This window comes from Cyprinus carpio, unplaced genomic scaffold, assembly GCF_018340385.1.
Source record: "Cyprinus carpio isolate SPL01 unplaced genomic scaffold, ASM1834038v1 S000006746, whole genome shotgun sequence".
Classification (NCBI taxonomy): Eukaryota; Metazoa; Chordata; class Actinopteri; order Cypriniformes; family Cyprinidae; genus Cyprinus; species Cyprinus carpio.
The window spans coordinates 1,487,427-1,503,884 of NW_024879345.1; the positions used below are offsets into that span (position 1 = coordinate 1,487,427).

General features: G+C 41.0%; 1 protein-coding gene across 1 annotated transcript; it reads right to left on the reverse strand.

Moving 5' to 3' along the window:
• Positions 1-2,128: 2,128 nt before the first annotated feature.
• LOC109075763 (zinc finger BED domain-containing protein 4-like) lies at positions 2,129-4,469 on the reverse strand. The gene is made up of 2 exons (XM_019091614.2): positions 2,848-4,469; positions 2,129-2,657 (listed from the first exon to the last, which is right to left on the reverse strand). Exons 1-2 carry the CDS (start codon positions 4,173-4,175, stop codon positions 2,129-2,131), a joined length of 1,857 nt encoding a protein of 618 aa, XP_018947159.2. The 5' UTR covers positions 4,176-4,469.
• Between the last annotated feature and the right edge of the window lie 11,989 nt (positions 4,470-16,458).

A 16,458-nucleotide genomic window follows, 5' to 3' on the forward strand; every position in this document is an offset into this window, starting at 1 on the left:
GAGTGTTGGGTCTTGCGTCTCTCAACTTTCTCTTCATAATATCCCACAGGTTCTCTATGGGGTTCAGGTCAGGAGAGTTGGCAGGCCAATTGAGCACAGTAATACCATGGTCAGTAAACCATTTACCAGTGGTTTTGGCACTGTGAGCAGGTGCCAGGTCGTGCTGAAAAATGAAATCTTCATCTCCATAAAGCTTTTCAGCAGATGGAAGCATGAAGTGCTCCAAAAGCTCCTGATAGCTAGCTGCATTGACCCTGCCCTTGATAAAACACAGTGGACCAACACCAGCAGCTGACATGGCACCCCAGACCATCACTGACTGTGGGTACTTGACATTGGACTTCAGGCATTTTGGCATTTCCTTCTCCCCAGTCTTCCTCCAGACTCTGGCACCTTGATTTCCGAATGACATGCAAAATTTGCTTTTCATCCGAAAAAAGTACTTTGGACCACTGAGCAACAGTCCAGTGCTGCTTCTCTGTAGCCCAGGTCAGGCGCTTCTGCCGCTGTTTCTGGTTCAAAAGCACACGCCTGTGCACGGTGGCTCTGGATGTTTCTACTCCAGACTCAGTCCACTGCTTCCGCAGGTCCCCCAAGGTCTGAAATAGGTCCTTCTCCACAATCTTCCTCAGGGTCCGGTCACCTCTTCTCGTTGTGCAGCGTTTTTTGCCACACTTTTTCCTTCCCACAGACATCCCACTGAGGTGCCTTGATACAGCACTCTGGCAACAGCTTATTCGTTCAGAAATTTCTTTCTGTGTCTTACCCTCTCGCTTGAGGGTGTCAATGATGGCCTTCTGGATTAACCTCTTACCCATGAGTGCGGTTTTGAGGAATGAACCAGGCTGGGAGTTTTTAAAAGCCTCAGGAATCTTTTGCAGGTGTTTAGAGTTAATTAGTTGATTCAGATGATTAGGTTAATAGCTCGTTTAGAGAACCTTTTCATGATATGCAAATTTTTTGAGATTTTGGGTTTTCATGAGCTGTATGCCAAAATCATCAGTATTAAAAAAATAAAAGACCTGAAATATTTCAGTTGGTGTGCAATGAATCTAAAATATATGAACGTTTAATTGTTATCATTACATTATGGAAAATAATGAACTTTTTCACAATATGCTAATTTTTTTGAGAAGGACCTATATATATATATATATATATATATATATATATATATATATATATATATATATATATATATATATATATATATATAAATATATAAATGTGTGTGTGAGAGAGTACGGTAAAACAGGAAAAAAATAAGCCTGTAATCTCAAAGTGAAGGCTTATAATTAGAGATGTTCCGATACCATTTTTTCCCTCCCGATACCGATTCCGATACTCGTGCTTTGGGTATCGACCGATACCGAGTACCGATACCAGTGTGTTAAAAAAAAAAGGAAAAAATCATACTACGCCTGCATAACTGTGATATTATCATTGTGGTAAGGTCTGGCTCAGGTTAAACCCTTTGTAAAACATGAATGAATAGAGGAAATGGAAGCCATTTATTTTTAAATAGAACAGTATAACAGTAGTGCAACAGCAACTTAAATAAATATAGGAATAATTTTTTTTTTTAATTAAACTGCAGCCACAATATTGTAAAATAAAGGCATTTAAATGTTTAAATAGAACAGTATAAAACAGTAGTGCAACAACAACTTAACTAAATAAATATATTAATAATTATTTTTTTAAAATAAAGTGCAGCCACAATATTGTAAAATAAAGGCATTTAAATGTTTAAATAGAACAGTATAAAACAGTAGTGCAACAACAACTTAACTAAATAGATATAGGAATAATTATTTTTTTTAAATAAAGTGCAGCCACAATATTGTAAAATAAAAAAGGCATTTAAATAGAACAGTATAAAACAGTAGTCCAACAGCAACTTCAATGATTCCTTTAAAAAAAAAAAACTTAAAGTGCAGCCATTATGTAATAAAAAGGCATTCAAATCTTCAAATAGTGCAGTATTTAACAATAGTGCAACACCAACCTATAAAGTAAACATAAACAAAAATACAAATCAAAAGAGTAGCAGCTACATATTAAACAAAAAATACTTTACACCAAGTAGGCTACACATTGCAGTAGCATTTAAGCAATTTAGTATTGCTCATAATTTCAAGAGCAAAGGCAGATTCTTCTTCAAGAAGATGAGCATTTCTGCCCTCTCTCCTCCTAGCCTGTTTCTTCTTGCATCAATAATGTTGGATGCTACACTGAACAGTCTCTCACTGTCAACACTGGTACAAGGAGCACAGAGAAACTTTGCAGCAGTGGCAGCCAGGGTGGGAAAACGAATTTGGTTGACTCCCCAGTACTGGAAGGGGCTGTCTGAGCGTGGGACCGTTTGCTCTGTCAAATATGTCTGTATTTGATTTTGAACTTGTGTGCTAGTGCTACTTGCCCCACGTTCCTCATCATGCTCCTGCAGGATTTCCTCAAACAGGCCTTTCAAGCTGCTCTTTCTGCTGCTGCTGCTGCTGTCTGGCTGTGCTTCCAGACGTGGGGCTTTGGGGTTTTCTGGCACTGTCTCTGCTCCCTCAGGTGTGGTCCTGCTCAGTAACGCTGCCTCCATCTTCTCCACCTCTTGGGTCAGAGCATCCTTGGCATTCTTGTTGCTGTCTGCTCCTGTGAAGTATCTAAAAACAATGAAAAATAATAAATAAATGTCTTAATGTGTAAAATAAACATAAACAACCTCTATAATAGCTTTTAGTGGTAACATATTAATGCAACAGTAATCAATAATAATGCAATATCTAGTTATCCAAAACACCATTTCAAAATTTTGTTTATAATATAGACATTTAATAAACATATTAGACATACCTGTCTTTGAATCGTGGGTCTAAAAGAGTGGCAACTGCATACAAGGGCTCATTCTCGATGGTCTTGAATCTTTTCTGGACAGCCTCAAGAAGGGTTGTTTTCATGGTTTTTATACCCGTGTCCCCCTCGTTCTCCCGAGCAAGCAGGCGTTTCAGCACTGTGACTGAGGGAATGACTTCAGCTGCAGAAGAGGTGGAGGAGCTAATCTGTCTGGTCAGTTCTTCAAATGGTGCCAGAACAATGATGATTTTCTCCAGTAAAGCCCACTGGTAAGACGTAAGGGTCACTGGCAGGTCGTGGTCAGCTCCATATGCTGAAATTGACCGCTTCTGCTCCAGTAAACTTTCGACCATATAGTAGGTACTGTTCCATCGTGTTGCTACGTCTTGGTGCAGACGTTTGGTGGGCATTTGGAGATCTTTTTGAATATCCTCCAGGCGTGTAGTAGCCAGTGGCGAGTGTTTGAAATGACCGACTATCTTGCTACCATTCGCCAGTGCATCACTCACACTTCTCTGTGACAGTAGTCCTTCATGCACCACCAGCTGGAGAGTGTGGGCGAAGCATCCCAAACTTGCTACATCCATCTCGTCCATGGCTTTCTTCATGTTGCTAGCGTTGTCGCGCAAAACAACATGAACGTTGGACTTGGGGATTTTCCATTTTACTAGCATCTCCTCAATTGCTTCGGCAATTGATGTGCCAGTATGTGACCCTCGGAACTCGTTCGCGTGCAGCACCGCACTTCGAGGGGTAAATGTTGACTCTCTGTCCACCCAGTGTGACGTTAAACTTAGCAAAGACATGGGGCACACGTCGGAGCTCCAAATGTCCGTGGTAAAGCTGATTGCATGCACGTCTTTCAGCATACACAAAATGTGTTCCCTAACTGTCTCGTATAATTTGGGTAGCGCAGTTTCAGAGATATATTTACGACCTGGCAAACAGTACCTTGGCTCCAAATGCTCCATTAAGCGGCGAAATCCCACATTTTCGACGACAGACAGGGGTTGGTCATCCAGGACAATAAACTCCACAATTTTGTCGGTTATCTTTGTTGCTTTTTGGCTGTCTTTGGGGAATTTATCTCGTCGCTGGAAGGCAGTTTCCAGAGTTTGTTGCTGCAGTTCGTCCTTTTTTTTACCCTTAGCTTTGGTGAATTCGTCATGCTCTTTAGTGTGTCGTGTCTTCAAATGTTTGATTAAGTTGCTGGTGTTGAAATTTGCAACATTCGTGCCACCCCTCGAAATTGCTTCTTTGCATATGTTGCATTTCGCCGTCTTACTGGTGGGAAAATCCACTGTAAAGTACTGCCAAACTGCCGACATGATGCGTTAACGTTAGCTCTATGGTTAGCTCCTTTTAAGGGAGGAGTCAGGTGGTCAGTTCTTCTTCGCCCCTCTAAAACAACAGTAGCTGCCGATGGCAACACAGCGCAACTGTTTTAAGAGCGGAGAAGAAGAACTGTAAGCTAACGGAGCTAATCAGTAAATAGATTCCTATTTCTAATAAATTATATGGTATCGGATCGGTGCCTGGACTCCAGTACTCGCCGATTCCGATGCCAGCATATTTGGCAGTATCGGAGGCATTTCCGATACTGGTATCGGAATCGGAACAACTCTACTGTCAGATTTGGGGTATTGTTATTTTTTTTGTAGCAGTTTTTTTTTCTTATTGGAGTATTAGAAAGACTGTGTCATACATAGTAACGGGGTCAGCCCTGCCTCTTCAACAAAGATGAAAGTTTTTGCCTTTTTCGCTTAGAGTTGCTCTCAGATTGGTCCTGAATTGCTCTTAAGCTAATAGAAATGTTTAAGATAATTAGGCTCTCTCTGAGAGGATTCTTAGAATCTTTAAGAATACAGGCCCAGGGCCCATATGTATAAAACCTCTCAGAAATGCTTTTAAGAATAGTCTTAAGCTTTGACTTAATTGTCAACAAATTCTTAGTAAAAAGTAGGACTTTTCTAAGAGTAGAAGCATTTTATAAAGAAGCTCAAAACAACTAACAGTCTAAGACTGATTCTTAAATATTAACTGAGGTAACACAAGTGTTGTGACCTAAGGACTATAATGATGTCCACACAAAATGGCTGACCTCGATCTCTGAATCAGCCAAAAGTGAGCCTGCTCATGTAAATTCACAGCAGCACAATACCAATCATTTAATGTAACTACAATAAAATAATTTAATTAAGACGCTGAAATATTTTAAATGTATTTTTTTTTAAATGCTTTGCAAAATTATCACAAATTATTACTGATGCTTCATTTTCTATTGGCTCCAACAACTCCATGAAAGCCCACAATCCTCACAAAAGTGGTTTGTTTTTACAATATAGTTTGGCAGTCAGCTGGAAACCCGTCTCACTCGAAAAGCCCTCTGCATTGCAGGTGATCCCACTCACCCGTCACACAGCTTCTTCAGTCTGCTGCCATCAGGGAGGAGACTGCGGAGTCTCCAGGCCAGGACCAGCAGACTGAAGGACAGCTGCATCCATCAGGCTGTCAGGAAGCTGAACTCGCTCCCGAACTTACCCCCCCGTCCCTCTTCTGTCTCAGGCACCACTGAACTATGAAACCCCCCCCCCCCCCCCCCCCCCCAGGTCCCACATCCCCAGGTCCTTCCACCCCCCTCCCTCTAACATACGAATGTCATGCACCAGTCACTTTGTGCAGCAGTGGTCTGCTCACTACCTCATTCACCATGGATCTGACATCATTCTACCTCCTCATCAGTCAGTTTAATAAAATAACTGCTCTGAGCCCTTTGTCACTTTGTCACTTTTAATCAGACTGAATAAGCTATTTTTTTATGCACTAAAAATCTTTTTATCTGCACTGTTTGTTCACTGGTTTGCACTCTATCTGCCATGTGCCTTGCGCTGCTTTTATTTAACCTTATTTTTATTTTATTTTTTCTATTATGTCTTTTTTACATTCCCTTATTGTATAGTTTTATCTTATATTTTATATTTGATCTAGATTTTTAAGCTCTACTGTTAGTGTTATCTGTATGCACCGGGGGTCTGAGAGTAACGCAATTTCGATTCTCTGTATGTATGTACTGTACATGTGGAAGAATTGACAATAAAGCAGACTTGACTTGACTTGACTTGAAAGTCAATAAACTGACTTATATTAGTGGTAAAAAGTGATGTCCAGCCTAGGAAATTTGACATCTTCACCCTTACACCCCACCCAAAAGATTTTGTATGCATATTGCATAGTTGCTTAGAGTCAGTTGTTTTATTTGTAATAATAATGCAAAGAAACATCCCAAATTATTTGGTTATTTTTTTTTGTTTTTGATTTTTTACAAAGAAATTATGAACACATGCAAAAACTAGAGGACCAATGAAATATGAATAACCTATGTTGCAGTCAATGTGCTAATGGTGCCAATTTAGTGATTTTGTCACTAGATTTAGTGACTTCCAAAATCAAAATCAGTTTCTTGGGCAAACCTTATCTACATTCCAAGACACTCCCGTGACGTCATAAAGGCGAGTTCACTGATCTATATAAATATAAATAAAGATCAGGGAACTCACCTTCAACTAAAAGCAGTTTTTTATTTATTTTTATTTATTTATTTTCTTCATATTTTGATGGTTTAAGTAAAATGTGCACTGTCAGAAAAATATTTGCAAAATTTGTACCTTTAGAGGTACAATGGCTTGTCACTGGGGCAGTACCCTCAAGGGTACACCCGTTGTACCCTTTCATATTGGTACGTATCTGTACCCTTTCAGTATGTACCTTTCAAAGGCAAATATGTACCTCTGTGGACTAAATTGTACCTTATAGTGCTACGGTACCATAATGTACCTTTAAAAAAGGTGCAAATTTGTTCTTTTATGGGTACTGCCCCAGTGACAAGCCTTTTGTACCATTTGATGGCAAATTTGTACTCCATACAGCACATTAAAAAGGCTAGAATGCTGTTTATCACATTTATTAAACATTCAAAACCATTACATTCTCACATTTTTCACAGGATGAATGTTTTAAGCTCTATCACAATGTCATAACAGAATGCATATATTGCACAATTTTACTTAAAAAAAACAGTTAACTTTTTATACTCAAAACTGTAAACAGCAAGAATCAAAAAGCATATTTTTCCCCCAACAGTACACATTTCATTAATTGTAACTTTATACCCTTAACATTTTATTTACAAATTTTATTTAACTTTTTAAAACATATTATAAAATTGTAAACAGCAAGAATATTAAGCTTAATATTATTTTTTTTTTTTCAAAATCAGTACATCCCATTTCATTAACCTTTTTTTTTTACCATGTAATAAAACATTATAAAGTAATTTAACTTTTTTTAAAACAGCACTAGATCTTATTTTAAGTACATTTTTCTACTACATTCTAAATTTTCACAAGTTTTGAACATCAAAAACCACAAAGCAATCTTTTCCCAACAGTACACATTTCATTAATTTTAACTTTATACCCTTAAAACATTTTATCACAAACACATTTCACCAAACACAGTACTACACATTTAATTCAAACTTTCTTAAACATTCTTAATGATCATAAACAATTTATCATTATAACACTCCATTCAAAGTCAACTTTTACTGCGTACACATGGAAGTGTGAATCATACGACACTGGTATTAAAAACTTCCCACACAGAAATCATACAGTATTGTCATTTAAAATGTATTTAATTTGGAAAAGTAGAGGAATTTCCTCTGCATGGATATAGTCAATTATGAATACGTCTTTTAAAGCACACTTCACAACAGTCATATTTGAAACACGCAGAATGACGATTTTTAGCACAGAATATTAATTATTTGGGTGACAGTTATTGGAAGGGGTTTGCCACCCACCTCAGTAATCTTTGCTATGGCATGCTGCAGGAAGGTCAGTTTATTCTTCATGTAAGGTGGATAAGCCAAGTTGAAAACATAGTAAGCACTGAAGGCTGCAGTCATCCTTTCTTCAAGTCCTATTCCCCTGCACAGCTCCACACCATCCACTTTGACAAGGACTTGAACCCTCTTGGAGAAAGTCATTTTCCAGTCAGTTTCTAGCAACTGTATGGTTGGGTATGGAGTGTCAGCATCACACTGTGAAAAGAAAATGTTAAACATCTATCAGTAAAACAATGCAACATCTATCAGAACGTCAATACGTAACCCTCGTTCCCTGATGGATTACGTACGTACATAACCCTCGTTCCCTGATGGAGGGAACGGAGACGTTGTGTCGAACGAAATATGCGGTCTCACTTGGGAGGCCAATCATCTCTGAGTTTAAGAGAAAACGCCAATGAAAATTGGCTAGTGGATTTAACATACCTGAGCCACTCCCCGTGCCTACGGGTATAAATAGAGGACAGGTGCATCCACTCATGCAGGTTTTACGCTGAGGAGCCGAGAACGTGTCCCGGCAACAGCAAATGGTTCAAGGTTGTGGCATGGGGACATAACGTCTCCGTTCCCTCCATCAGGGAACGAGGGTTACGTACATAACCGAGACGTTCCCTATCTGTCGGTCACTACGAGTTATGTCGAATGACATATGGGGTCCTATGGAAAACGCCACAACCTGAACACCATCACGACCCTGTGGTGCTGCAATTGTCGACAAGCTGCGGCGTGTCACAAAAGCTATGCTTAAGGTCGTAACCTTCCCAAAGCCCCAGCACAAATTCAATGACCTTGGTAAAGAAGGGGACCAAAAGGGTGAGTACATTGCTGCTGGAGAAGGTCATGCTGCTGTTCCGTCCACAAAAAGTTTTTGGAAGGGATTTCAACCTTCAGTGAGAGATTGCTTCAAATCTTTCCTATTTGTTCTTTCAGCTTGGCAGAACAATGGGGAAGCGAGCCTTAAGGAAAAGGTCACTACGGAGACCACATCCTACCCATAGGAAGGTGACGTGGAGATACTGATATGGACTGACCCTGGGGGCAGGACTACATATGGAATGGGTCTCTGAGCAAGTCCTACCTTAGAGTAGGGATTGAACAGCTGCCAGAAGAGACTGAAAGAGAGGGTCAGTCAAGGGAAGAAACGGGTTTACCAAGACGGAAACATTACCATGGAAGAATACACATATAGTATTACCCGTAGGGAATCAAGCCATATGGACACCTAGCCTAGTACAGCGGCTGACCGGGACTCCGGGCATGCTAACACCAATACTGGGCCTGGCGCCAGACTGCTCCGCCAAGTCTGACCGTAGAGGGTGCTGAAGGATGCTCGACCAGGGTACACCAACCGGGGAACTCTACTGGGAGAAGAAGGCGCTCGCATCCCCATGTTAGGGGGAATGGCGCAGCAAGCATGACACCGAGCCAGTCCACAGTCCGCAGCCACATACAGCCACATACACTTTCAAGGTGGAAGGTGACAGCCTATGCTCCAACCTTTCTTGCAGGAAAGAAAGCACGACTCTGACCGAGCATCTCAGGGGGTCTTCTCGATGAGAAGAACACCAATTCGTGAACAGACTCCATTTCAAAACATAGGCCTGCCTCGTGGAGGGGGCTCTAACCTGAGTGATAGTGTCTACCACCACCGGTGGCAGATCACTTAGGTCTGCCGCGTCCCATCAAGAAGCCACACGTGGAGGTTCCAAAGATCTGGATGTGGGTGACATATGGTGCCCAGCCCCTGAGAGAGGAGTTCCCTCCTCAAGGGGATGCACCAGGGAGGGGCTGTCACAAGGAGCATGAGTTCCGAAAACCAGGTCCAGGTGGGCCAGTAAGGCGCAAGCAACATTACCTTTTCCTCGTCTTCCCTGACCTTGCACAGTGTCTGTGCGAGCAGGCTCGCTGGGGGAACAAATACTTGTGTAGAGCCCGAGGCCAGCTGTGTGCCAGTGCATCTGTGCCCAGGGGGACCTGGGACAGGGAATAGTACAGCTGGCAGTGGGAGGACTCGTGGGAAGCAAACAGGTCTACCTGGGCTTCCCCGAATCGACTCCAGATCAGCTGGACCGTCTGGGGATGGAGTGGCCATTCCCCGGGGAAAGTGAGCTGTCGTGAGAGCACGTCGGCTGCACGATTGAGCTCCCCTTTGGGATGTGGACAGCACGCAGTGACTTGATGTGCATCTGACTCCAGAGGAGGAGATGGTGGGTGAGTTGAGACATGCGACGTGATCGTAGATTGCCCTGTCGGTTGATGTACGAAACAGCTGCAGTGTTGTCCGTGCGGACCAACACGTGCTTCTCTAGCAACAGCGACCAAAACCGCTGTTAAAGCTAGATGCACTGCCAGCAACTCCAGACAGTGGATGTGCCAAAGCAGTCGAGGTCCTGTCCAGGACCCTGAAGCTGCCTGCCCGTTGCACGTCGTGCCCCAGCCCATGTTGGAGGCATCTGTCATAACAACAACATGCGACACTTGTTCTAAGGGCACGCCGGCCCGTAGAAAGGCAAGGTCCGACCAGGGGCTGAATAGGCGGTGACACATCAGTGTGATGGTGGCACGATGTGTACCACGATGCCATGCCCATCTCGGGACTCAGGAGCGCAACCAGTGCTAAAGTGGCCTCATATGAAGCAATCCAAGCGGTGTGACTATGGCTGCCTCTGAAAGTGTTTCAGTGGTACCACTGTCCTGCCTCTGAAGGTATTCAGGCAGTTCAGCACTGACTGGGCACGCTCGCTGGTGAGACACGCCGTCATACTCACTGAGTCTAACTCCATACCGAGATAAGAGATTCTCTGTGCAGGGAAGAACTTGGTCGTCTCTCGGTTGACCTGAAGCCCCAACTGACTGAGGTGCCGAGACACCAGGTCCCTGTGATCGCACAACTCCTCTCGGGACCGGGCCATGATGAGCCATTCGTGGAGATAGTTGAGGATCCTGATGCCCACTTCCCAGAGTGGGGCAAGGGCGCCCTCCGCAACCTTCGTGAAGACACGGGGAGACAGGGAGAGCACGAAGGGGAGACTTTGTACTGCCATGCCCGACCCTCACATGCAAACCGCAGAAACAGTCTGTGGTGAGGGAGGATCGAGACATGAAAGTATGCATCTTTCAGGTCGATCACTGCAAACCAATCCTGGGCTTGGACGCATTTGATAATACGTTTCTGCATCAACATCTTGAACTGGAGCTTGTGCAGGGCCTGATTCAAGACTCACAGATCCAGGATAGGTCGAAGGCCACCGCTTTTCTTGGGTATGATGAATTAAGGGCTGTAAAACCCTCTCCTCATCTCAGCTGGAGGGACCGGCTCGATTGCATCCTTCGCCAGCAGGACAGCAATCTCCTCGTGCAAGACAAAGGCGTCCCGGACTGCCACCAAAGTCTCGAGAACGCCATTGAATTTGGGAGGTCGCTGGGTGAACTGAATCGCGTAACCGAGTCGAACAGTCCGAATGAGCCAGTGCGACGGGTTGGGCAGCGCAAGGCACGCCCCCAAACTCATACCACATACCACAGATTCGGCAGCAGCAACAACACCCGAGGGGGGCAGCCCCACCGAATCCTCGTCCTCAGAGGCCGATAGCCCATCCCCCCATGGAGCAATCAACAACTGATCCTCGGGCGGCACACTGAAAGACACGCTGGGGCCGCTGTGAGACGGCTCAGCAGAATCAATTGGCAGCTGCACATGCGCTGCGGGAGGAGTGAGAGGTCCGTGGGGCATGGCCCGGTGGACAAGCTCTCACTGTCACCCTCAGATCTCCCAGAGCGCCAGCCGGCGGTCCCCTGCTCGAGCCAGAGAAACCAGGATGGGTGGCGACAGAGGGGTCTGCTGCACTCCCCTTGAGGAGTGAGAGACCTGATCGGTGCGATGCCATGGTCATACGCCCACAATAGATGCATGAGTCATCCATGAGCGCTTCCTCAGCGTGTTGGACGCCCAGACACTGCAGACAACGCTCATGACCGTCAACCGAGGACAGGAAACGACCACATCCAGAAGGACACGGACGAAAAGGCATCTTGAAAAAGACCCGAATCGTCCGTGATTTGCTCTTTTAGAAACTGCTCTTTTAGCCGAAGCGCCCAGGGGAAACACCACTGCAGGGACACCGCTGTACTGAGCGTCACGCAGACCAGGAACAGCACTCCAGCAACAAAAAGTTGAATGGTTTTGTAGTGACTATATCTCATCGACTACTCGGTTCCGAAGCAAAAATCTGAATGAGTGGATGCACCTGTACCTTATTTATACCTGTAGGCATGGGGAGTGGCTCAGGTATGTTAAATCCACTAGCCAATTTTCATTGGCATTTTCTCTTAAACTCAGAGATGATTGGCCTCCCAAGTGAGACCCCATCCCACATAGCAATTTTTCTCTGGCCCAGCTCTGGCTCACATAACCAGCTTTTACTTGGCCCACATACCACAATGAATGACGGCCCTAGTGTGGACCAGGTCTGGATTCCAGACAAGGGCCACACATGGGCCATAACTGGCCAAAGTCTCAGCCATGTTAATTACCAAACAACAAACCAAGCCACTTGATACACACCCCTCACAGATGAAGTCACAACAACGACAGTATTCTGAACAAATATTTAATCATGTTAAATCAGCAAAACAAGCTGAATGAATCTCAAACCTTACATACAGCATTATAGTCAGTTCACACTTCCACAGAACTATAAAAAAAACATGCTTATTTGTTTGGCTTGGTCAGTGTCTTCACTCTGTTGGAGTATGTCAGTGTGAACTGGCTTTTAGGTGCTTTGGAAAACAAAAAACACAGTAAAAAAAAAATAATAAATATAATAAAAATAAAAATAAAAATAAATAAATATATATATATATAGATATATAAATATATATATATATATATATATATATATATATATATATATATATATATATATATATATATATATATATATATATATATATGTGTGTGTGTGTTTACACATTTAACATTAAATTCTTAAATAAGGTACTTTCTCTATTTTTTGCAATATTCGGGTGTTCACGTCCATGAATAATATCTGCATGCATGTCTGAAGAGTACAGATAATATCTAGTAGACAGCAATCCATGTGAGTGAGAAGTCTGGTAAGGAGGCTGGATCTGGAACTGACTTCTGTCCAGGTTATCTGTCATCCCCAAGCTCCTTGTTCCCAAACATAATAAACTCAGTCTTATCCTCATTTAATTGTAAAAAATTATTTGCTAGCCATCCCTTTACCTCAGTCAAGCACTTATAAAAATTGGTAAAAGATGCACAACCATCACACTCCAAAGGAAGGTACAATTGTAAATCATCAGCATACAAGTGATAGTTAATATTATGCTGCTTAAAAATAGACCCCAGGGGTAACATATACAGAGAGAACACAGTCGGACCAAGGACTGATCCGTGAGGAACCCCCCCAAGAAATAGCAGCGGATGCAGAGACATAATTTTCAATTTTAACAGAACATGTCCTGTCATGCAAATAAGAGGAAAACCACTTAAGGGCTACACCATTGATTCCTAAATAATCTCTAAGGCGGTCTATTAAAATAGCGTGATCTAAAGTATCAAAGGCTGCACTTAAATCTATCATCATTAAGGCAACACTTTTCCCAGAGTCAATACTTCACAAAATATCATTTGTAACCTTCAATAATGCTGATTCTGTGCTATGTTTGGTCCTAAATCCAGCCTGATAAAAATCCATTATGCTATTTACAATCAAGAAATCTGTAAATTGATTATGGACAACTTTCTCTAAAATCTTATTCATAAAAGGCAATTTCGAAATAGGTCTGAAATTTTTTAACTCATGTGAATCCAAATTATGTTTTTTTAAAACCGGGTCAATAATAGCATGCTTAAACCCTGAAGGTACAGTTCCATGATATAAACTACTATTGATAATCAATAGTATATTAGGACCAATAGTGTCTACAACCAACAATCGCGACGGGAGAAGATCATAAAGTGAGGTAGTCTGCTTTAAATGCATTATTATCTTTTCCAACTGAGCTAATGTAATAGGTGCAAATTTACTTAAACAACCAAAAGGATTAATTATATTGGCTACAACATTGCCTACAGGCACAATATTCGACCGAATAAGAACAACCTTATCAATAAAATATTTAAAAAAAACTATCACACAGATCCTTAGACGGGGAAGGATTAAATAATTGATAGATGGACTCAATACATGATCTATAGTTGAAAATAGTACCTTCGGATTATTTGCATTATGTGATATAATTCGTGAATCTAGCGGCTCTAACAGCGTTTTGATAGTTTGATAGAGATTCTCTAAGAATATCATAAGATATCTGCAATTTATCTTTCAGCCACTTAAGTTCTGCAAGCCGACAAACCCACCTCAAATTATGCGTTACATCATTTAACCACGGTCGTTTTTTAACTTTTTGACATCTAATTTTAAAAGGTGCAACATTATCCAAGATTTAAGAGCAAACATGATTGAAAAAGTCCACCAATTCATTAGGTCCCACAACTGACAATATGGTAGGCTCAATATGAAGGGCTAATTCAGTAAAAGCAGTTGAGAACGCACTAGATGTAGAAGTAGTGATAACCCTGGACAAGAATGATGGAGGCTGATGACAGTCATTTGTTGTAGAGGTAAAATTAAACCTAATAGGCATATGATCCGAGATGGCCATTTCTTCAACACAAATATTTTCTATCGTTATCCCCAAAGAAAAGACCAAGTCAAGTGTGTGGCCATGATCGTGTGTTGGTCCGGAGACACATTGAAATAAGTTAAATGAATCAACTAAATTCAAGAATTCCTTGGTCATGGGTTAACCAGGACAACAAACATGGATATTAAAATCACCCATAATCAAAATCCTGTCAGCATTGAGTGATAATTGAGTGATGATTGACCATTATTGATGAGACCTGATGTTCACAAGCAGAATCAACAATTGACGAATATCGCTATTTTTATGTCACCATTATAGTGGTCAGTGTTGGCTTTAGTTGGGCTCTTGACCCTTAAAATTTTAAAGTCAGATTTTTCTTGGCTGTTGTAACTGAGTTATAAAAAAGACGGACAATCAAGAAATATTGTTTTTTTCCTGAATCACTGAGTTAAACTTACATTGTTGATTATTGCAGCCCTATGATTCTTCAGCATAGGATTTCAAGCATTTTAAATAAAAGTTGTTTTTTCAAAAGAGTCTTTCATTTAGACATGCAAACATCAAGAATCAACCTGTGAATCTCAACGACGGTGACAATCAAAAAAGCATGTTGCAGTGCATTCTGGGTGCACCTATCAAAATTCATCCATGGGTCCCATGATGCATTGCGGCATGAATAAATTATTAGCTGAATTGTTTTAGTAATTTCCTTTAATCTTACAATTCTATTTTTGTTTTTTAATGTTACTTTTAATAGTTTGTTTTCTAATGTTTAGAGTTGATCTGTTTATCTGAATATGCTGTTTGTCACCATTGTTGAGATTTCTACACTGATTTTTGATGTGTGTGTGTGCCTAAAACAATCTTTTATTTTTTTAATTATCAGAACAACTTTCAAGAAATCCTTTTAGTTAGTGGGTACTGTACAATCACAGGGTTGTTATTATCAACAAGGTCAATCGAACACTTTTAGGTTTAGGCTTTAAATGAGTTTGGTGATTAAGGTCAAATGATCATTATGGAAAAACACAACTAACATCACATCCCCATGTTTTTATTTTTGCTTGTCTGTCTGTTACAATTCAGTTATAACAGCCAAACCAAATCTAACTTTAAAAATGTAAGGGTCAAGAACCCAACTAAAGCAAACACTGACCACTATAATGGTGACATAAAAATTGTGATTTTCGTCTTTGTTGATTCTGCTTGTTAACATCAGGTCTCGTCAGTCATCACTCAATTAATCAATTAATTATCTCATTGACTTTAACTCAGCTTCAGTGTTAATTTAACACACCTGTTTTAACACATTCCCACTCTTGAGTGTGGTCTCACATGTACTCCCAGCAGAGTTAATTACACTCTGGATTTTTTGCTGTGTTTGAATGATCATTTTAGCATTCTGTTTGTTTATATCAACATTCTGTTTGTTTATATCGACATTATTTTAAGCTGAAAACTGATTTAAAATATGTGATATCACTGACCCTGAGGGTGTTTTTTAAGAAAGAGTATTTCTTAAGTATATCCTCCAGTGATTCCATCTCTTATCTCCCTTCTTTGCCACACAAACGTTCAATGCATTCAGTCTTTGACCACCAAGGTGTCTGGTCACACTTTGTTGTATTGGATATGCGGAACATTTACATGACCCTCAAAAGTGACTCACCAATGACAGCAATCATCTATTGGATCAAATTTAAAAGTCCATAATAATAACAATAATAATCATAATAATAATAATAAAAGTTACACCACAAAAACACATAATGTCATTCACTATTTCCTTACCTTACATTTTTATCATCACAAAGAGAGATATTCAATTTAAGGCTGCACAATGAATTTATATATATATATATTATGCAAATAAGTAATTACATGTCAAATCAACCACATTTCAGAAACTTCTCTGGCTCAAATTTGTAATTTTGTTAATATTTTTATTAATTTTAATATTTATTTTATTCGTCGTTCCAGCACTACGCAAATGCATCATATATTATAAATGTAAAAACTCCACA